This window comes from Heteronotia binoei, chromosome 10 (genome assembly GCF_032191835.1).
Source record: "Heteronotia binoei isolate CCM8104 ecotype False Entrance Well chromosome 10, APGP_CSIRO_Hbin_v1, whole genome shotgun sequence".
NCBI classification, from domain to species: domain Eukaryota; kingdom Metazoa; phylum Chordata; class Lepidosauria; order Squamata; family Gekkonidae; genus Heteronotia; species Heteronotia binoei.
Window position 1 is genome coordinate 72,426,476 of NC_083232.1, and position 22,357 is coordinate 72,448,832.

At 45.8% G+C, this 22,357-nt stretch overlaps 2 protein-coding genes across 2 annotated transcripts in view; both read right to left on the bottom strand.

The window, feature by feature from the left end:
* SNRPD1 (small nuclear ribonucleoprotein D1 polypeptide) overlaps positions 1 to 22,357 on the bottom strand; it is a 230,538-nt gene that overhangs the window by 165,906 nt on the left and 42,275 nt on the right. The gene's annotated exons all lie outside the window — the stretch shown is intronic.
* LARS2 (leucyl-tRNA synthetase 2, mitochondrial) overlaps positions 1 to 22,357 on the bottom strand; it is an 82,005-nt gene that overhangs the window by 12,735 nt on the left and 46,913 nt on the right. The window contains exons 13-17 of the mRNA XM_060247489.1: positions 19,057 to 19,194; positions 14,895 to 14,998; positions 12,848 to 13,030; positions 11,548 to 11,717; positions 8,617 to 8,694 (exon numbers count right to left, since the gene is read on the bottom strand). Coding sequence (XP_060103472.1) covers positions 8,617 to 8,694; positions 11,548 to 11,717; positions 12,848 to 13,030; positions 14,895 to 14,998; positions 19,057 to 19,194 — 673 coding nt within the window. The remainder of the gene's footprint in view (positions 1 to 8,616; positions 8,695 to 11,547; positions 11,718 to 12,847; positions 13,031 to 14,894; positions 14,999 to 19,056; positions 19,195 to 22,357) is intronic.

Sequence of the window (22,357 nt, forward strand, 5' to 3'; positions counted from 1 at the left end):
AGAATCTGGCGCACCTCATATTCTTCCTCGTCATCCACCAACACCGGTGGTGGCGGCGGTGGGGAAGGAGGCCGAGCTGGGTCAGGGGGTGCAGCTGGAACAAGGAGGGAGCGATGGAACACAGGGTGAATGCGGAGGTGGGGTGGCAACTGGAGCCTGAAGGCGACGGGGTTTATTTGTTCTACGACGGGGTACGGTCCAATGAACCGTGCATCCAGCTTGTGAGACCGACCAGGCCGGCGCAGGTAGCGAGTTGAGAGCCACACCTGATCCCCCGGCTGCACTGGAGGACCTTCTTGCCTCTTTCGGTCCGCAGCCCGTTTATATGCCTCCTTGGCCTGATGTAGCTGCTCTCGGAGCAAGTCTTGGCTGGCGCGGAGTTCTTGCAGGTAGGCATCGACGGCGGGGACATTCGTGGGTGGTAGGATTGCCGGGAAGAACCGAGGGTGGTACCCGTAGGTTGCAGCAAACGGGGTCATTTGGGTGGATGAATGGACCGCGTTGTTGTATGCAAACTCCGCTAGGGGCAATAGAGTGGTCCAGTCATCCTGCTGGTAACAGGTGTAACAGCGGAGATATTGCTCTAGCGTGGCATTGGTGCGCTCTGTCTGGCCATCTGTCTGTGGGTGGTAGGCTGAGGACAGGTGCACTCGAGTACCCAGGCTGGAATGGAGGGCTTGCCAGAACCGAGAGGAGAACTGAGGGCCCCGATCGGAGATCAGATGGGCTGGGAGTCCGTGCAGACGAAAGATGTGTTGCAGGTAAAGCTGGGCCGTCTCCTGAGCTGTGGGAAGTTTCGGGCACGGAACAAAGTGGGCCATCTTGGTAAATAGGTCGACGACCACCCAGATACAAGTCTGACCCTTGGAGCGCGGAAGTTCCGTGATGAAGTCCATCGAGATGGTCTCCCAGGGTCCTGAAGATGTGGGCAAGGGCTGTAGCAACCCTGAGGGTTTGGCTGGGATGTCTTTGGCCCGTCGGCAGACGTCACAGGAGCTGACATAACGGGCAACATCAGCGTGAACTCGTGGCCACCAGAATTCCCTTGTCAGCAAGTGGGTGGTCTTATGCTGTCCAAAGTGCCCGGCGGGTAACGAGTCGTGGGTCAGGCGTAGCACTTCTGCCCGCAAGGGCCCGGGCGGCACATAGAGGCGTTCGCGGTGTAGCAAGAGGCTGCCTCGAGTCGTGAACTCGCCTGTTGGGTCATCTTGGAGAGCCTGGAGGTGTTGCTGGACCCAGGGATCATTGGCCTGGCTAGCCCGAATGTCCTCCACGAGTGCTGGTGAAGTGGAGGTGGCTGCAAATACTGAGGGCGGCAGGATTGGAGCAGCGGGCGTGGTCTCAGTTGAGGCAGGGGCGTATTCCGGTTTCCGGGAGAGCGCGTCTGCTTTCCGGTTCTGGGTATGGGGGATGTAGGAGATCCGGAAGTCGAAGCGAGAGAAGAATAGGGACCACCGGATCTGGCGCTGGTTGAGACGGCGGGTGGTCTGGAGGTGTTCCAAGTTCCGGTGATCGGTGAGCACTTGAACAGGGTGGCGAGCCCCTTCGAGGTAATGTCGCCAAACCTCAAACGCCGCCTTGATCGCGAGCAACTCCCTCTCCCAGATGGTATAGTTCCTCTCTGCAGCAGTGAGCTGGCGCGAGTAATAGGCGCAGGGCTGGAGTGGCTGGGACGGCTCCTCGCGCTGGGACAGCACTGCTCCCAGGGCCACGTTGGAGGCATCAGCTTCCACCGTAAAGGGAAGCTGGGAGTCAGGGTATCTCAGGAGTGGCCCGGTGGCAAAGCGAGTCTTCAGGGTGGAGAAGGCGTTATCGGCCTCTGGGGACCAGCGGAAGGGTTCTTTGGGGCGGAGTAGTTGAGTCAGGGGTGTGGTCAGGGATGCGTAGGCCGGGATGAATTGCCGATAGTAGTTGGCAAAACCAAGGAACCGCTGCAGGTCTTTGCGATTCTGAGGAGCCTGCCAGGTCAGGACCGCTTCTACTTTTTTCGGGTCCATGAGGATCCCCTGCGGTGACACAATGTGCCCAAGGAACTCAACGGAGCGCAGGTCGAAGTCGCACTTCTCCAGCTTGGCGTAGAGGCCATGGGCTCGTAGGCGCTGCAGGACCTGGCGGACGTGCTCGGCATGCTGGGCAGGATTGCGGGAGTAAATTAAGATGTCATCCAGGTATATGATCGCGAAGCGGTCGAGCAGGTCCCGGAATATGTCATTCATGAACCTCTGGAAGACAGCGGGGGCATTGGTCAATCCGAAGGGCATCACCAGGTGCTCGTACTGCCCGTATCGGGTCCCAAACGCGGTCTTCCACTCGTCTCCGGGCCGTATGCGCACCAAATTGTACGTTCCACGGAGGTCCAGCTTGGTGTAAATTTGGGCCCCCTTTAAGCGATCCAAGAGTTCAGGGATCAGTGGTAGAGGGTACCGGTCGCGGATGGTGATCTTGTTCAGGGCCCGGTAGTCATTGCACAGCCGGAGCTCCCCACTTTTCTTCTTCACGAAGAGGACTGGAGCAGACAGGGGAGAGGTTGAGGGTCGGATGAATCCGCGTTTCAGGTTCTTGTCCAGGTAGTCTCGCAGAGCTGCCAACTCAGGCTCCGACATCGGGTACAGACGCCCCACCGGGAGTGGTGCCCCAGGTACCAAATCAATGGCACAGTCATAGGGTCGGTGAGGGGGAAGCTGATCTGCTCCTGTCTCTTCAAAGACATCGGCGAAGTCCGCATACTTCTGAGGGAGCTGAGGACCACCACTCGGGATGCCGGCTGCTAGAGTGGTGGGAGGAGTCAGATGGGGGCATGGGTCTCGGAAACGTAGTTCCTGCTGGGCCCAGTCCACGATGGGGTTGTGCAGCTTCAGCCAGGAAAGGCCCAGAATCAGCGGGAAGCGAGGCATGCGGGCAACATTAAACTGCAGCTGTTCTTGGTGCTGCTGGACGTGGAAGGTGATGGGGCAGGTCTCCTGGGTGACGGGGCCAGAACGGAGGAGGCGCCCGTCGATAGCCTCCACCAGCGTTGGAGTCTCTTTTGTCTGCACTGGTATCTGGTGCTGCTTTACAAAGGCGGCATCTACGAAACAGTGGGCCGCTCCCGAGTCCAGCATGGCATATACGAACAGCCAGCGTTCATCAGGCAGACGGAGTTTGACTGGTAGCAGGAACGGGCCCGGGGTATCAGTCTGCTGTTCGGAGGACCCAGCTAGTCGCCCCAGGCTGGAGGGCCCACTTACGCCTGGGGCTGCTCTTTTGGCGGCGGTGGCAACGAGGGTCCGGGTATCCGACGCTTAGCAGGGCAGCCAGAGGCATAGTGGCCTGCCGTACCGCAGTAAAGGCACAGATTCTGCGTGCGGCGTCTGGCCTTTTCTTCTGGAGTCAGGCGGGGTCGAGCAGCTCCAAGCTGCATAGGCTCCTCCTCGGCTCTGGTACTAACTGGGGATGGGCGAGGAGCCAAGTGGCACGGCGCAGGGAGCTGGCGCCCTCTGGTCTTGGCTTGGCGGCGACTTTCCAGGCGGCCATCAATGCGGAGGCAGAGGGTGATAAGTCCTTGGAGCGTGGGTGGCGACTCCACCCTGGCCAGTTCATCCAGGACTTCCTCTGCCAGCCCCTCGGTAAACTGGTCCATTTGGGCAGCCTCATTCCACGCCAAGTCTTGGGCTAGGAGCTTGAATTCGGTGGCATACTGAGCCACTGAGGATTTGCCTTGTTTCAGCGCCCTGATCTTCCGGTTGGCTGTGGCTGCTTGGACTGGGTTTGAGAAGGCAGCAGACAGGTGGGCCTCAAACCCCTGGTAATCAGTCAGTAGGGGAGAGGACGCAACCAGCAAGGGTGTGGCCCATTTGGCCGCCTGCCCCTTTAACAGGCTGATGATGAAACACACCTTTGTTTTGTCGTTGGGGAAGTCCCGAGCTCTTAGTTCGAAGTACAGCCGGCACTGTGCTAGGAAAGCAGGAAATTCTTCCACGGCACCCCCAAATCTGTCAGGTGGGGGAACTGGGCACTTGGCTGGAGCACTGGCCACAGGTTGTTGCTGCAAGTGTACTACTGCCTGTGTCAGCTGCTGTACCTGGGCTTGGAGCGCAGCCAGTAGTCCTGTGGTTCCACTTGCTTCAGCATCCATCCTGTGGAGTGGGTGTTGGTTGTGGGTGGAAGCAATCTGTCACGAGCTGGGGCTGAGTCAGGCAAAGTCCAGGGGCGGTCCAAGGTCGGCAACTCGTGAGCAAGGAGGGTCCAAGGCGCCAAAACAGAATCGTAATCCAGGTATCACAGGTCAGAGGTTCAGAAGCCGAAGTCAGGGGGTCCAGAGGTCCAAGCCAAAGTCAGGAATCCAAAAGCCAAAGTCAAGAGCCGGAGTGGATGCTAGGATGTCAGGTATGTGACTAGTTGCTTCCACAAAGCCTCCTCCCAAAGCCCACAGCTATATAGCCCTCTGCTGCCTGTTGCTCATTTGGGCTAATTGCTGTCTCAGAGCAGCAGCCAGGATCCTGCCGAAACTTAAGCATCCTCACACTTAGAAGGGCCAGAATCCTTTCACCAATCAGGGCTCAGGGAGCGTCTTGCTTGTGAGCGTGCCGCCCTCCTCCGATCCCTGAGGTCCTGACGGAGGCGGTCACGCACACGAGCCACCCGAGAGGGCGAGGCAGGGGGGCTTGGATCTTCTTCAGCAGGAGGCAGGGGCACTGGTGCAGGTGGCAGAGGCACAGTTGCTTCTGCAGGCTCTGCAGGCTCGGTTTCTTCTGCAGGGTCCCCAGCACCCATGACATACACATCTGTAAGTTGCAAACCTACTTTTGATTCATTGGCATTCATTACAGATATCTCATGGTCAATGCTTCGAGGCTAAGACCCAGAGGAACATGAAGCAGTTGGACACTGTGAGCTTTTGTACAGAAGTTGCTTAATGCACTAGTCAAGAACATGTGAAGGCACCATGGCATAGACTGAGGACTATGTGCTTGTCTACAAAACTATAATTTTCCCCAGAAAATTTTCCCCTGGGGTGGAACACACTCTCAGCTTAATTTTGATATTTCTTTTCTAAATAGTTCACATGCTTTCCTATTGAGAAAGACTGGAGGGCATGAGTACAGTGAAAAAGAGGAGAGGAACCCAGTTACACCCATAACAAGCCCAAAAAAACTCTCCCTCTCTCTGTAGCAAGGCAAAAAGCTCATACCTTCACTAAAACGTTGCTAGTCTTAAAAGCACTCTTTGTAGCACTCCTGATGGTGGGGACTGGCAAAAGCAGCTCTGGCTCTTTCTTTCCTTCCCTGGGGCACGATGAGGGGGAGGAGCCTCAGCCATTTATTAGAAGGAAGAGAGGTTTGTCTCAGTAGCTCTCAGGGTGATTAATTGAGCCTGGCAAACTTAATCACCCAGCAGAGCTATAGAGCTAAGCTATAGAGCTCAGCCACTGGCTGAGGCTGCTCTTCCCTCCTCCTCCCTTTGGGAAAAGAGAGGGGGGAGAGGGAAAGGCTGCTTTGCTGCTCTGGCCTGTCCGGGGAGAAACACAAAATGGCGACCGGAAAAAGCAGGCAAGGGAAAATGAAGCAGACAAGTCAGTTGCTGGAGGGCCTGATTGGAGCCCTCAGTGGGCCTGATCCGGCCTGCAAGCTGTATGTTTGACACCCTTGCTTTAGAGGGACAGCCATGCCACTATATACAGAAACACACATACCATTTAAGAATGTTATGATGCAGTAGCTGTTCACAATTGAATGAGCAGCTACTAAAGCACAGACTAATGCACACCAATGGAGAATGTTTGATAGTTATATGTGTATGCAGAAAAAAACAACTATTACTTTAAAACTGTGCAGGCCCTGCCATCAACTTCCTGGAATGCAACCAAAGATCCAGAGACTTCAGCAGAAGCAGAACTTTCCCCTTCTCTCTCCTGTGGCAGCTCACTGAGCTCACACCCCAAATTTTGTTTCTGGGTGTTGGTGGACTCTCAGGGACAACACAGGGTGAAATGGGGAGTCTCCAGTGGGAATTAATGGAAACTGCCAACCCCTCTTCCTACCACTTTGGAACTGCATGGTTAAATACCTATCATTCCTTTCTAACTACCAAAAATGAGCTATGAAATAAATAAACCCATGAAGGAGCTGTGTGCTAAGAAACTTCCAAATAACTTAAAATGGAGGGGGAGGGATAAGCTATACAATCATTACTTTGCATCATTATTTTGCTTGTTGTATTCATGTAAATAGTTATACCCTGCTTTTCCCCAACTAAACTGTCTCCTTGAGAAAGTTTTTTTAAAAGATGTAATTCATGCACTGCCATATACTTGAACTCTAGAACAATACATTAAATCACATACTGGTCGGATGAGCTGTGTGCAGTATGCAATAAACCAACTGTAATAATCTCCTTACTGCATTCCACACAACAATCACAGTAACTGTGAAACTGCTGTCTGGGGCAAGTGTTGCATGTTCTCCAGGTCCAAAATTGGTCCAGGCCTCCTCTCCATGGAAAGGACTTTCTCAGCAGTAGAGCTTCTGTGTTGCATGCAGAAGGTTCCAAATTCAGTCCTATGCACGTTCAGTTAAAGGGGTCAGGTAGTAACCTGAGACCCCAGAGAGATGCTGCCAGTCTATAATAGACCAAGGGCCTGATTCAGTATAAGGCAGCTTCATGAACTCATCATGGTTTGAATGTCTAGAGAATGTTATACTCTCAAAGTGCTACCTGAAGACTATGTGAAACCAGCTGAATTTTTTAAAAGCATGCATTACATGCACAAAAATATCTTTTTAGTGACATTCAGAAAGCCTTCTTTGCAGGCTGACAGTTCTGCCCTCAAAACACTTCCTTCTCCATTAACAGCTGCCTACAGATTGTTACCCATCAGAAATTTTCCTCACTAGACTTTTTCCAGTGGCACGGTGCTTATGTCCATGGTTACTAGAAAGGATCATTCAGAGTGAGAAAGAGAACAGATTTTATCGTTTTCTGAAGTGAAACTTTTTAGTTCCAATTTTAGCTTTCAGACTTCCTGGTTTCAAAAACAGTGTGAAAGTAGATAATCTCAAGTGCTGGTGAAAACATGTTCTTCGGCACTACTGAAGTCCTCTCAGGCTTTACAGCCCACCAACCTGAGAAGAATGCAAGCAGATGGCCTGAACAGAAAGACATCATTATTACATTAGCCTGAAGACATTTGCAGCTCCAGTACGTTGTTTCAACAAGCCAGGTATTATAACCAAAAACTGTGTGAGAATATCAAGTTAAACTCACTCAGAGCAGGGGGATAAATTAAGGCTTCACATACTGCCTGATTTTTTTTCTTGCTGGAAAATATGTTTTAATTTATAGCCATAAAACCATATTTACAGTGTTATCGAGGGTGATGATTTTGTTATATATTTGATTAATTACAACTAAACTGTAGTGACAAGCCACTTTTAAAAACTTGGAAGCGCTGTTCAAACAACTAAAAGACTGTGAAGGGTTAATTCTTCACAGAACCAGAGAGCCTTGAGTGACAGGTGGCTTCAAGCAATCTGATTGGTGGGCATCAGCTGAGGGAAAACGGTATTTTGAGAGAGCTGGATGTTGAGGAGATTTCATTTGGAATTCAGCCTTGACTGAAAGCAGTTTTAACACAGGAGAACTCAGGAAAGTTGGCAAGGATGAGTGGGTAGATAAAGACTCCCATTCAGGCCAAAGAAAGGGGTAGATCTTCTAGTGAGAAGCAAATTTTCCTACCAAATCAAACAGGGAGTTAGCTCTGAAGAGTGGAGAGATTCCTGGTCTGATGTGGTTAGAAACTGCCTTTAGAGACCTTGTCAGTTAAAAACTCAAGATGAGTGCTGGTGTTTCAAGAGAAGGGATGTGGGTACCGGACAAAGTGTACCAAGCTTCTGGGAACCAAATGAATCAGAAAATACTCAAAGAAAGTGTACTACAGTGTTTGGGAAAACACTGGAACAAAAGTCTCTCAGCATAAAGATTTTAAGTAATTACTGAATAGCTTAAGAAACTCTCATTAATCTAAAACATAAGAACTAAATTCTGTGCATGTACTGGTTTTACCTCATTAATATTTAGTTACTTCAGGAATGTTACCCCTGATTTCACCTGAGCCCTCTATGTTGAATAAAATATTTTATTTATTTGAAATATAAAAACTTTTCAAGTGTCATTTAAGTCATATAAGTTAAAGGGGGCTCCCATTCCTTCCCCTTCCTGGGCTAAGCAAACAGCCAAAATATTACACTGTGACAGGGGGGACAGCCAGAATTCTTGAGGTCAGAAGAAAACAGATAACTGGTGGGGGGGATGTTGTTAGCCGCCCTGAGCCTGCTTCGGTGGGGAGGGTGGGATATAAATGTGAAAATAAATAAAATAAATAAAACAAAAATGGAGAAGAAATCTTGCCTCTGAGGGAGGGAACTGGGTGGGGCTGTCATGTAATTCTGAAGCATCAACATTACACTGTCTCAAAACGTAATGTGATCAAATGATCTTAGGGGAATGTGGAAGCTAAACATTCAGAGATCTCATCCCAATTGCTGCAGTTATAACACATATTTTCTGCTAGTTTGGAAGTATAGTGCATATAAGCAGGAGGAAAAGGAAGTTGTAGAACTATTTACATAGTAAACTTACCGACAAAATATTACTGAGACTCATCAGCCGAGAAATTGCAACATTGAACAAGAAATCCTTCAGGAAATATTCTGTTACCTAATTAGAATAAAGGCAGAAAAAAACCATTGATGAAGTAGATTACTGCGTCATTGAGGTTCTCTCACTGTGAAAGACATAAGCAGAAACAAATGTCTGAGGGCCTCGAGGTACATATATACCATCTACATGTAATTTTGAATGATCTTGTTTTTGAGCTCAAACAATAACCTTTCTTTATGCACATTTAAGAAAACAAAAGAAGTCTGGAATATGGCTTCCTCCCCCCCCTCATCAATTAGGCTTGAATATCAATAGGAAAAAAAGATTTTAGTATGCTTTAAAATCCCCGAAGATGAACCCTAAGAAGCAAAAACAGGAGATCTGTTCACTGTCTCCTTGTGCATTCAGTAAACACAAAGACAAAGCACACTGCACATTCAGTTAACACAAGGGCAAAGCCAGTGTGGTGTAGTAGTTAGAGTGCTGGACAAAGAGATGGGAGACTCCAGTTCAAATTGCCACTTTGCCATAAAAGGTTGCTTGGGAACCCTAGGCCTGTTGCATACTCAGCCTAACCTATTTTACAGACTTCTGAGATTAAAATGAAGGCAAGGAGAATACACAATGGAGACAACAGGAACCACTTCGGGTTCCCATTGGGAGAATGTCAGGGTATAAATAAATTATAAAGACCAGGGTATGAAAGGACAGGTTGCATCATTTACATCTCTCTGCCAGGACTTAAATAACAGTTGAACTTGTTCCACATGTCCAAGGGAACTTCTCCCTTTTGCTACCTGAAGATACTGCATTGCTTCCGCATTTGGCATGGCAAACAAGAATTTAAAAATGGAAAGAAGGAACAAAGGCAGTTTGTGATGCTGTTTTGTTTTTCCAAGTAATAAATCCCACTATGTTGTTGAGATGGCCTAACACAGAACCTTGTCTTATATCTGCATGTTAATCTGCTACATACAAAATAGATTTGGAAAATTGAAAACAAGATTCTCTCCACCCCTCCCCAACCATATGCAGTATGCATGCATATAATACCCAGCCATAAGCTTTCAAACACATATGGTGACAGCATACTATACACCTCTGAGAACCAAACACTTTCAAACGGAATGTTTCAAAAGGAATGAAATGCATCTCTTCAAGTTGTCCCACTGAAAAAATCCTCAGTCGATTTATTAAACGAGCAGTTATTTTAATTATGCTTCTACAGACTGCTGTAAAGCTCACTGAAAAACTAACAGACCCTTTAAAAAAAAAAGGCAGGTAGTCCCCTGTGCAAGCACCAGTTGTTTCCGACTCTGGGGTGACGTTGCTTTCACAACGTTTTCACGGCAGACTTTTTTACGGAGTGGTTTGCCATTTATCAAAGATTTCAGGTTTTCACGGCTGGTAACATCATTAGGGTTTGTAGAATCTTTCGGGATCAAGTGCCGTGTTCTACTGGAGAAAGTTTTCCTTCCAGACGTTTCGTTCTCCGCAGCTGAGAACGAAACGTCTGGAAGGAAAACTTTCTCCAGTAGAACACGGCACTTGATCCCGAAAGATTCTACAAACCCTAATGGTTTGCCATTTCCTTCCCCAGTCATCTACACTTCCCCCACAGCAAGCTGGGTACTCATTTTACCTCGGAAGGATAAAAGGCTGAGTCAACCTCGAGGTGGCTACCTGAACCCAGCTTCTGCCGGGATCGAACTCAGGTTGTGAGCAGAGGTTAGGACTGCAGTACTGCAGTTTTACCACTCTGTGCCACGGGGCTCTTAACAGACCCTTACCTGACCGTTACATCTTACAGAAACACCCATATCTTGTGCTCTTAACAGCATTTCTGTACAGACCGTGCTACATGAAGACATTTTGTTCATGTATAAAAGATATACAACAGAAACAATTCCTGCTGTCAGCCACAAACAGCTTCTACTGGGGCCAGGGTCTGGATTAGGGCAACTAATAGCAAGGAAGAGCAGCCTAAGTATTGTATATGAAACACCAGGGCTTAGGCTGTTTCTTACAGGCGTAACCAGGACAGGAAATGAGAAGTCTGTGCCAGTGTTACGAGGCAGATTCTGAAATTTAAACTGAACTCAGAACAACAGACACCTAGAAAATCTTCATATGTCACTTCCTACTATCTACTACTATCTCTATTTGAATTACTTGCATCTATTGTCCAAGGAGCTCAAGGCAATGTGAGCTCATTTCTTCTCATATAACAACCTTGTGAGGTAGTTAGATTGAAAGCTAATGACCAGCCGCCACACAAACAGAGTGCTTCTTGACTGAGTGGGCATTTGAAACCAGGCCTCAGTGGTCCAAGTCTGCTGGTTCACTGTCTCCTTTCATGGGCTACCATCTTCCTTCCTTCCCTCTGCCTATCAATATCAAATCCCCTAGACAGGTGCTAGATATATAGGTCAAACCCCCAAGGCAGATCTAGATATATAGATGCGGAGATGCCCTGGTAGATGTCTCTCTCTCTCCCTCTTTAATAAGAAGCAAAATTCATGGTAATGTACCTTGTATGATCATCAGCCAGCAACATTTCAGAAATCCTTCCTGTTGTTTTTACAGGAATAGTACAGAAGGCATAGTTGTACTATGCACATAGCATAGTAGCTCTTTTCTGGAAATACAACAGTTTAATAAGCTAAATGCACACACAAGAGCCTCAGGGCATGTCTAGCCTTGTGACATCTGTGGCCATCACTAACACCGTTATAGAACAGTGTGTACTTTCCCCAGGTTATAAGGAGGGAGTTGAGAAGAGGACTTCAAAGGGCTAATGTTCTACTAATTTTTTTAAAAAGCACTCTAAAATTTCTGCGACAACCAGCAAAATATCATGAAAGACCGAACGGCTCCACCATTTTTAGAATAGTCAGAATTCTTTCTAACCTCGGAGACCACAAAGTTCTTCTGCTTCCAGATACGTTTGGCTTCAGCTTGCTCTTTTTGATTCAGGAGCTGAGGACTGGGCAGCGTTCCAGAATCCCTGGCTTCAATAAGTTTGGTTGCTAAGTGCCAGAGGCGAGATTGCCATCTCTGAACCCCAGGGATTGCATCAGCTAAATTTAATGAAAAATGGCAGGAGAGAAAAGGAGAGAGAGAGAGAGGTTTTCATTAATGCAAGTTAAGGTAACATCTTTCAAGGAATAGACTGTCAGAGAGGATTCCCACTTGAAATGAGTCAGCGTATAAAACACTGAAAGATCCTGGTTTGCTTTATTAATGTTTAGTTACATAACGGAGTATAAATAATTCTTCCCTGATTTAACTCTATCAGCAGCTAAGTGTTATTATTGTTATTAAATATTTTCTGTCATAGTTTTCCAGGGCTGAATGGCTAGTGGTACAAACTCCTTATCAGAGACACATTCCGATGACAGATGCAACAACCCTCTTATGCCTGTCTAAGTGCTTGCAAAGGCGATCAAAGAGACAGAGACTGCTTCAGGGGATGTGTAACTTGAAAGGGGAAGAAAGCCAGGTTCTGCTGAACTAAGGGATGTGAGTCTATAGTTCAGGGCTGGCCAAACCTGCATAATATGAGACCCACATAGAAAGAATGTCAGATGTCAGAAGGCAGACAGGCAGTTAGATGGGGGAGGAAGAGGTGGAAAGAAAGCAACTTCAAATGCATTCTCCAAACCACTGTCTGACTTGGCTTGGAGAAGTGATTTAAAGAGAGAAATGATTTCTCCAAGCTGGCCAATGGAGCAGTGGGGGCTTCGAGAGCTACGCAATATGTATGAAAGAGCCACATGTGTCTCCCAAGCCTCAGTTTGGCCACCCCTGCTATGGTTGCCCTGATTAATAATCCTGGAATGACTACAATTTTGTCATGAGACTTTGTCTTTTAAACATGACTGAGGCCCAGTCAGCTGGCTGGCCCTTTTACACAGCCAAGCCCTCTTGCGTAGAAGCATCATGTTTGCAAGAGCACCAGATTCGTGTTCATAAGAAAAAGAGGAAAGCGGTTTTGATAGGGAAAGCTGAAATAACCTTGTGCAATGTGTGTGACTTCGGAGGAAGCCCTCCATTCTTCCAAATTCACTTTGTGACAGGTCTCTTTAGTAGTAAGTTGTATTAAATATTTTATGACTACTACGAAAATATATTTTTTCATAACCAGAAACCATTCTGCAGGTTGAATGTAAAGTTGAGGAACAGAGGGATCAGGGGAAGGGAGGCTTACTCTTTGCATCCCATAAGATGTCTTGCTCTGGAGGGGCTGCAAAGAGGAGGTAGAGCCGGACAGTATCAATTCCATACTTCTGGACTACTTCCTCGGGCTCTATGCCATTATGTTTGGATTTGCTCATCTTCTCCCAAGTCACCTGCAGTTTCTCTTTGGTTTTTACATGAATGGGTTCAGGACCTAAATATACAGAAACATACAAAGGAATTACTACCGTAGCTCTCTACATACCTACTTAAGAACTAGCTTGTTTGTGTTTTACCTTTCTCAAACAAATATCTATAAAATGTGTGCTTTGCCCATGGATCTAAAGAAGTGGTGGAAAGAAAACTGTTTGAGCTTGTTCTATCCATAGTTTATCTCTCAGGGGGAAAAGGGGGAGGGACTATCTAGAGGGCACTATCTCCTAGGAAAGAACAAAAATCCCAGTGCTGTGGGTTAAGCCCCCTATCAAAAATGAAGAGCCTGAGCAGACAAGTGATGGCAGCTTCGTAAATCACAGCAAGAACAAAACCTAACAAATGCCAGTTCTACTCCTTGGGCTTCCACTTCAATGTATGAAAAAGGAGAAGGTGCACAAGACTCAGCTGCAGATTCGGCATCTGGGGATGTAGATTCAACCAACCTCAACTGGCAGCTATTGAGGGTGGGAGATGACCATTGCTACGGCAGTGACATTTGAAGCCAAGCCACCTCAGCTGGGTGGTGGTTTCTGGGGCGGGAGGCAGGAGGAGGCAGAGTTGCATTCAAGAGACATGGTGGGAATTTGACGTCCCACAGGAGTCCAGGGGACCTGGCAGGGCCTACACAAAGTGTGGAGTGCTCTTCAGAAGAGCTATAAGGTCAGCGGAGGAGACTTGCTGCTCCTAGTAGCACGAACCATGTGACAGCAGTCAGACAGGGTACTGTAAACGCCTTCTTCTGAACCAAGGCGGCAGGGCAGGGCAGGCAGCATCCTTGGCTAGGGTGAGGTGGTTTTTTAGCCTTGGGTCCCTGCTGAACCAATAATCAGCAAACATTCACATACACCTATGCTTTCCATATTTAAATACAGGAGCCCTTGTCCCCCTTGGACATCAGTCCCAAATGCATAATCCCCTTACTCAGATAAAACGACCAAACTTGCACAATTTGGGAACAGTCAAAGACAGCTGTGATAGCTTCACTCCTTGTCAAAACTATGGGATCCCTTATGGTAGTCACCTCAGTTTAAGTAGGCCGAGTAGGCCCCACCCCCCTCAGGTAGACCCCCTCAATGGTCTTCTGCTTATGGACTCTGACCTTCAGGTGTGTTGTGGAGTTCATTCTGCTGGGCTGTGAACTGTGTGTTTGTTTGTTTTGTTGCCTTTTCGAAGAATTTGCTGCATAAAGAGTAAAGGTGTCTTGCCTTCCATTATATATGTGCTGAAAACAGTAATGCGATGGTAGTGGAAAGGTTTAGTCTATAGCCCTGACCCTTGGCGTGTTCCTCTCTATGGTACACCTCCTCAGTGCTTGGCTTGTAGTTCCTGTCCCCAACTCTTTTGGTCTGCTGCCCAACACTGACACTGGTGAGATCATAAGTCTGGCTTCCCCTCTGTCCTGTCATGACTTGGATATTGTCACATGCTTGCAGCTCAGTGGGTCCCATGTCTGGAAAGGCTGACAACTATGGGTCTATTAGTTGCTATGCCCCTGTCTTCCCCTCTTGAGCTCACTGCAAGCCTCATGAAACTTCAGCCAGGCTGATGTACAACATTACTATGACATCTTCAGCATTTTTATGCGTTTGGTTGGGGAAAGAGAGAGGGCTGAATCAGGCATCCCACTTTAGGAAACCCCGTTCTAGTGTTCAGTAAAATCGAATGTAAGTTTTGAGCCTGTGTATCAATATTACCAGTATTCTCACTCTCTTTACAACTAGCCAACAGCAAACCACTCCATTTCTACCTCAAGAGATTCATCTACTGTTGCTCCATTTTAGGTATCCTGAAAGGCAATAACCTTTTCCTAAATGTCCCCCTTTGATTTTGTGCTGATCCAATTCCCTCACCACCTAATTTACCAGTAAGATCAATTTCTTCTTTCTTCAAATACTGGCCCGTTGTTGCTAGCCTGAATGTCCGATTCTTGATAAGCCCTTGAACTAACAGCTCATTAAAAGGCTCTCTGAGGAAAGAAAGAGAAAGAATTTTGCTGAAAATAGCAACAATACACTTTAAGCTTACTGAAGTCCCATCCTTGTTCATGAAAGAACATCAGGCTAACTACCAGAATCAGCCCCAGTGGGGTCTCTCCATCCAGTTGCTTAGAACTTCATAAAATGGCATCCTACTCATTTTTGACCTCTCTTGTTGGATGTATCCACCAATGGTAGGACTTTTGAGGGTTACTGACAGAGTCTGTCCCAGCTGGATTTCCCAGGATATGCATGCTGATAAAAAGAGGCTAAGCTATACAAAGACACCAGTTATTTCAAGAGCATCAAGTCATTTGAGTTAGGCATCTTGCTGGGACCCAGAATCTAAGACCTCAAGGAAGAAGCGGACTGAACAAAGAGACAAAGGTTGCAATCCTATGGATGCTTTCCTAGGAGAAAGCCCCACTGAATATCAAGGCACTTATCTCCAATAGACCTGCTTGGGATTGTTCCCAAAATTCATATTCACACCCTACACTGTTTTGCCCTACCTGAGGAAGACAGAGAGGCTTAATTTCTTCCATTTTATTGTACTGCTGTTAATGTGATTTGCAGGATGTCTATAGATGGTGTGACCAATGCTCCCTCTAAGCTGTGGGCACATGTGAGCAACAATTCTATTCCGTGAGCTACAAGCATTAAAGTTGTGAGCGAATAACTTAACTGCTGAATAACTTAACTGCTGCTCTGGGGCTATCCTTCCTGAGCTGAGGCAAAAATGTGTAAGCCAGAGGCTAAAAAAAATGTGACCTAGCTCACACTAACTCAGCTTAGAGGAAACACTGGGTGTGACTGATATTTTATTAGGTTCACCTGCAGATTAGTACATTTCTGTTTAGCAAGAGAAGATACGTTCATGTGTGAAAGTGTCCACATGTGAGAAAATGCACATCTTTTGGCACAGCTGACTGTGATGACTAGCAACAAGTGAGCAACATCCTGGCATGTAATTAGTAGTTACAAGCCACGGGTGTGGATTTACTGACACAGACCCAATGGCCTTCCATTTGAGACACATCAGCTTATGAGAGAGAGAGAGAGAGAGAGAGAGAGAGAGAGAGAGAGAGAGAGAGAGAGAGAGAGAAGGGTATGAAATCTGAGGGTTCCACATTGACAGTCTTACCGGCAATGATAGCATCATCCAACTGTGAGCAACTGATGTTTCTGTTTCACATCTAAACAGCTGAAGCAACTTTGTATATCACTGTATACATTCTCATTAAATTTAGCCACAGAAAATGTTATGTTCAATGGACTAAGGTTTTCCATCTTCAGATTGTGAGAACCCATCAAATGCTGAAAAACACTAATGCTACACCCCTAGTGTGGAAGCCATTATTACACAGCTCCTTTCTGTGCTGCCAGGAGAATGCGACAAGCCCAAGCGCACGAGCACAGAGACTTTGTCTTTTTGTTCTCCTTCCAAGATGATGAAATGGGCAGGGCTGTAGCCAGGATTTTAATAGTCAAGAGGCTTTTTAAAAAGTAGGAGAAACCCTTTCCCATCCACTGTGGGGCTTGCTGCTTCTCAGAAACTTTCTGGGGTAGGGGCAAAAGCTGGAGGCTCTGAAAGTGGCCAAGTCAAGGCAGCCAACGCTAAAACTCTGGACTCAAGAAGGGACTGTATCTTGCGTGCAAGCAGGGGAGTTTCCTTCCACCTCCCTCTCCCCCACCCCAGCACTTTGCAGCCAGCAGCTCCATCCATCCCCCCTCCCTGGCTCATTCCATATGGTTTCCTCCACCTTCTGCTCCTGTCTCCCTCCTCGTCACCTGCTGCTTTCACTGCTGCAGTGCACTTGCTCAGCTCTCCTGGCTCCGGCTGCCGCTGATGACACTTCTCTAGCTCAGCCATAGCAAAAAAAAAAATCGCGGGCTGTGCTCTGGAGTGCCTCCTGGAAGTCCAGGGGCCCTGCCTGGAAGTCGGGGGCAGTGTCCCCACAGGCCCTTTGTGGCTACGGGCCTGGAAATGGGGCTCTTGACACATGACTTGGGCTTCTCAAACTGCTCAGGCAAATTAAGAAAGAGCTGCTGTACAGCCGCCACATCAACAAACACTTTCAGCAGGGTTGTCATGATTAGAGTACTAGACTAGGAATTGGGAGACTTGGGTTCAAATCCTAACTCATGCCATGGGAACTCAGTAGGTGATCATTCTCTCTCAGTCTAACCTACCTCACAGGCTGGATGTTGTGGGAATAAAATGAAAGAGGGGAGAATGATGTTGTCAGTCATTTTGGGCTGCCATTGGTGAGAAAAATGAAGCATAAGTATTGAAATAAATAGGTGAAACACATGCAATTAGCTCATTTTCACAATCCACAGGACTCTGTGTACTGCTACAAATGTCAGAAATAAAGATGGAAACCAAAGACAGGCCATGATATAACACATTCCTTTAAGGCTTGTCTGTGAAATTAACGAAGACAGAGAGTAGAGAAAAAATGATTCAAACAATTCCATCAAATGCAAAAGCTGTTTTCTCACTAAAAATAACTTGCTTGAAACCACCAGCACTCTCCACAGGCAAATGGGTAAATTTCCAAGCCAGAAGTAATTTTTCAGGGAACGTTTATCTTTTGATGACATGGTGTTAATTCACATAACTTGCCCTTGTTGATAACAAGCTGTACTTGTTTGCAATGATAAAAGTACAAAGAATCTTACCATTTATGGAAGTTAAAAAACTATACTTGTTTTGAGAACTAAAAATGCCAGAGGGAGATTGCCTAAAACTGCCCAAGGAAACTGCTTTCTACTGCTTTTCTCCAGTTACTCTATGAAGTGTTCTTAATAGTATTGCAGTAACAGCTCCCTCTTATGGCCATCTAACTCATCTCAAACCTGTAGCTGAAAGAAACCCAGGAACAAGCAAGGAGCAAAAAAGAAGTCAGAATTCAAATACCATAATTTCTAGCAAACAGATGCTTCTTCCTTTCCATAACATACTGCTACCCTTGATCCAGAATTGGTATTGTATAAAAGCGATGAAGAAGAAAGCAGGGCACAATCACAATTTTCCTAAATCCAACTTTCCTTATTCAATACAAGCCAGTGGGGCAGATTTTTGGTGTTCCTAAATAACATCAAAGAAGGGGGAGGGGAGGAGGAGATTGGATTTATACTGCACCCTTCACTCAGAGCCTCAGAGCAGCTCACAATCTCCTTCCCTTCCTCTCCCCACAACAGACACCTGGTGAGATAGGTGGGGCTGAGAGACTCTTTTGAGAACAGCTGAGAGAATTGTGACTGACCCAAAGTCACCCAGCTGACTGCATGTGAAGCAGTGGGGAACCAAACCCAATTCACCATATTAGAGTCTGCCACTCTTAACCACTACACCAAACTGGCTCTCTTATTAAACAGTAAATGCAAGGAGCCAGAGGGAGTCTTGTGTGCCCCCTCCCTTTGAAAAGGCTTTGTTTATAAACCTTTCCAATATTTTTAAAAATTAAATATAGTAGTTCCAATCCTGCTGTTCAGACTATGTACAAGGAGGGCACAGGCACTATCCAATAGGTGCTTGTGACCATTACACAGGGTTGCCAACCTCCAAGTGTAGTCTGCAGATTCTACACTACCAAAATCAGTTAACCCTGGAGGAAATGGCAGTGTTGGAGGCTAGACATCTCGCTCTGTTCCCCAAACACCACCCCAAATCTTAAGGAATTTCTCAACCCAGAGCTGGCTACCCTAAGGCATTCACCACAACATACAGGTCTCTTTCAATTGTGCTAATTGTGTTGCTGGGAGCTAGTTTGGGACTCTTAGCAGTCATGAGAGCTGAATGCATTACTGCAACCTGAAAAACCAGTCTGGCCATTGTGAGAATGTATAAATGAACAAGTGGGTCACTGCAACTTTACAATACCACCTCCACTTCTCTTTAACGTTTGTACACAGCCTAATCTCAGTACAGAAATGCACCGCTGGAGAAGGTAGCCATGTGCCTCCTTTCTCACTGAACGCCAAGCATGCGTTTGAAGATTGAGACTGGGATAGTTTTGCACAGGAATCAAATATAGCTTACTTGTGCTTTGTCAGCTTTTGATCATGGCAGAAATGACTGAAGAATCGGGCATAGTACAAATGCATAACGGCATGCTCCTTTCCTCCGATGTAGAGATCCACAGGCATCCAGTAGTCTGCCAGTTCTTTATGAAAAGGCCTATAAAAGGACAACAACAAAAGCTGGTGCCAGAAACATTTATGGAAACCATTCCAATCATCAAGACTCTATTCAGATTGGCTTGCAGGAAGCCTCTATTTGAGATGCTACCATTAGAGGGCAACATGACATTATTATTCTTACATCAAAGTACATTCTGAACACTCAAGTGGCTGCTATCATTTGAACTTCAAAATGTATGCCTCGTTATAAAAATCAAATATTCACACTGCTTGCATGCATTTGTAGAAAGGCAAAAGACAAGCTTCGGATTCAGTGGGAACTCACAGGAGCACAGCTCCTGAACCTTTCTGAGAGTTCCACCTCCTCCTTCCCACCTTGTCCACTGAATAGTAGATGCAGCTGCATAACATTCCCTGAATGAGCTCCACCACCTATTTTTCTACAAAATGACCCCTGGTATCAGACATATATTGGAGGGGGGGGCATGTTCTGTAGAGAAGGTTCGTTGCCTGTGCATGTTAATGTTCAATCCTGTGCAGAGTTACTGCAGTCTAAACCCACCGGCTGCAATAAATTTAGACTGGAGTAACAGCATAAGGTGGTACTGTTATGTCTGGAGTGGCTACATATGACAGTCTTTTCCTGGCAAGCTAATTCTCATAACAATGAATTAAAACTTTACAACACAGCAAGGTAAATGCTACATTGAGAATGAAAAAAGCAATATTAAGAAAAGTTCAATAAATGATCGTAATGGTATTTCAAATAGACTTATAACTTGCCTTTTGTTCATCATAAAATTCAAAGGCGTATACATAGGGTTCCCCGGTTCCCTTCCATGCCTTGTGTAGACCTGCCTTTGCATAGCTTTAGCAAGGTGGCTGGATTGTATGCCTTCCAGCTGTACCCCCAGACAAAAAGATAATACCTCTAAACAGGCAACTGAAGAATGACATCTCAAATAAACTCAGGTTTATCCAAACTGAGGAGGGGGGGCAACATTGGGACCAGATTTAACTGTGCACACATGAGTGGCAGCTGCAGAGAGTCCCCCCCCCCTTGGTGATCTGCATTATGCTGATTTCTATGTTTGGTTCTGAATTACTGTATTTGGTATAAAATCACTCTGGGGTGGGGTTGTGTTGTGTTCTGGGTTTTTGCTTCTATTGTGCAAACATGTTAATATTTTCAGTTCTATTTTAGTTTTATCTATCTAGCTTTACCTCGGCTGCTTTGTTATCAGTATCTCTGAGCTGTAACTGTTGAGTTTTAGCTTCAGTTTTAATTTTATAACTATTTAAGCTATTTTATCAGTATTTTATTTTATCAGTGCTCTACTATTTATCACTATTCTATTATTATAGTTTAATAGTATATATTTTATATTTTTTGCCCAATTAGGGATTATCTTGGTGGGTGTAAATCTGAGGGATTTAGCAGAGCCATATTTTAATTTAATAGCAGCCCGTAGTTTAAAAACCCTATTAATGTTAAGCCCTTAATTTTATTAGGAATAATTTATATTTTATTAATAATTGGTTTTATATAGGCTAGTCGCTGAAGATAGATTAATAATAATGCGGGGGGGGGGAGAGGAAAGATCTGTTCCATATAATGGAGAAGTGCCATCTGCAAAGAGTAAGATGGAGAAATATTTTCAGCAAATTTCACCAACTGCACTCGCTAACAGGTTTGCCCCTTTACTAAATGATGTGTCAGCTCTGCCAAGTTTTGAGGCTTCTATACTGCCCCCCAGAACCCCACTATTGACATGAAAACTTTTGATGAACTATTAAAACCGAATGCTACTAATTGGGAGGTATCTGAGGAGATAGCGATTCTTACTTCTTAGACACATGCAGAAACCTTGCAAAAATATCTTTTGATCTAACAGGTCAATTTCAAGTCTTTCTGGCTAATTTGCAGGTGTGTGTGTAAAGGGACAGAAATTAGACATGAAAGTGAAGTTAAAATCATGATGAAGTAGGAGGGGGTACAAAGAATATCAAAGGTATCAACAAAACAACAAAAGTTTATCAGAGACAGCCTCCCTTACATCTGGAACAGAATACAATACAGTTGTTCTAAATTACTACTGTTGGCAATGCCTGCAAGGCAGAGATGGTATTTGGCTGAGGACAGCTAAGGTTTACATTTGGCACTCCCACTTTCACTATCATTCTCCCAGCATGATAGTGGCACCACCCACATTTCACGCCATTTTGTTTTTAGGGGAACTGTACTACCTTTACTGTTATTTAATTTGGTTTTACTCTGTTTTTGGAATGTAATTTTGCTGTGAACCACCTTGAGCCTGGCTATTGGGAAAGGTGGTCAAAAATTCAAATAAATAAATGGTCAACAAAGCGGGTGGCAAAAGAATGTCTTGTTTTTCTTCTGGGTCACCACTTTTCATCAATTGATTTAAGATATGTTTCAAGGATTCACAAGTGTGTTTTTTTTGGGGGGGGGAGGTAGGGTTAAGTTAGAATTTTTTCACTCAAAGATTCCTTCATTAATTTTCTTAAAATGGGATATGTTAAAAACATATGGGATCTTTTGATTCAATCTTTTGTTCCAAGGGCAAGGGACCCACTTTTTTCTATGCCATCTATAAGAAAGGAATTTAGACTGGGAATAGGGAAATAGGGGAAATAGAGCAAATCATGACTATGGAGTGCCCTAAGATTAGTCCTCACAATAAGGTATTTATTTTGATCTCCTACTGACCAGAGAATCAAGAGATGCTGAGTGATTCGACCTCCCTTTCCTTGAGGTGAGGAAGGCTGTTTTGCTGGTTAGTTCACCTACAAAGGAAAGTATGCAGGCTCACCTTGAGGGTTTTGAAAGCAATCTGTTGGATCCTTTGGGTTATTTTCCATTCCTTAGCAAAATCATACACTTTCAAGATTACAAAATGTAATAGTCGCTCCAGAAACTATTAAAGTACAGAAAATTCAGGACAATGAAAGGGACCTTTTATATGTTAAGGGACAGTCCACAAAAAATTATTTTGTACCAAAGCTTCTGGTGCTTGGAGCCCTTTTGGTCAAACAGCCATTCCTACTGAGTCCCAGATGCAGACAGAGAAAGGAAACCCTGCTGCCTCCAAAGGTGAAAATGAGTGACGAGATAAACAGAAAATATGCTTTCTTTCTTGGAATGTGGCTGGATGGAATAACAAAAGGAGCGTGAAGAG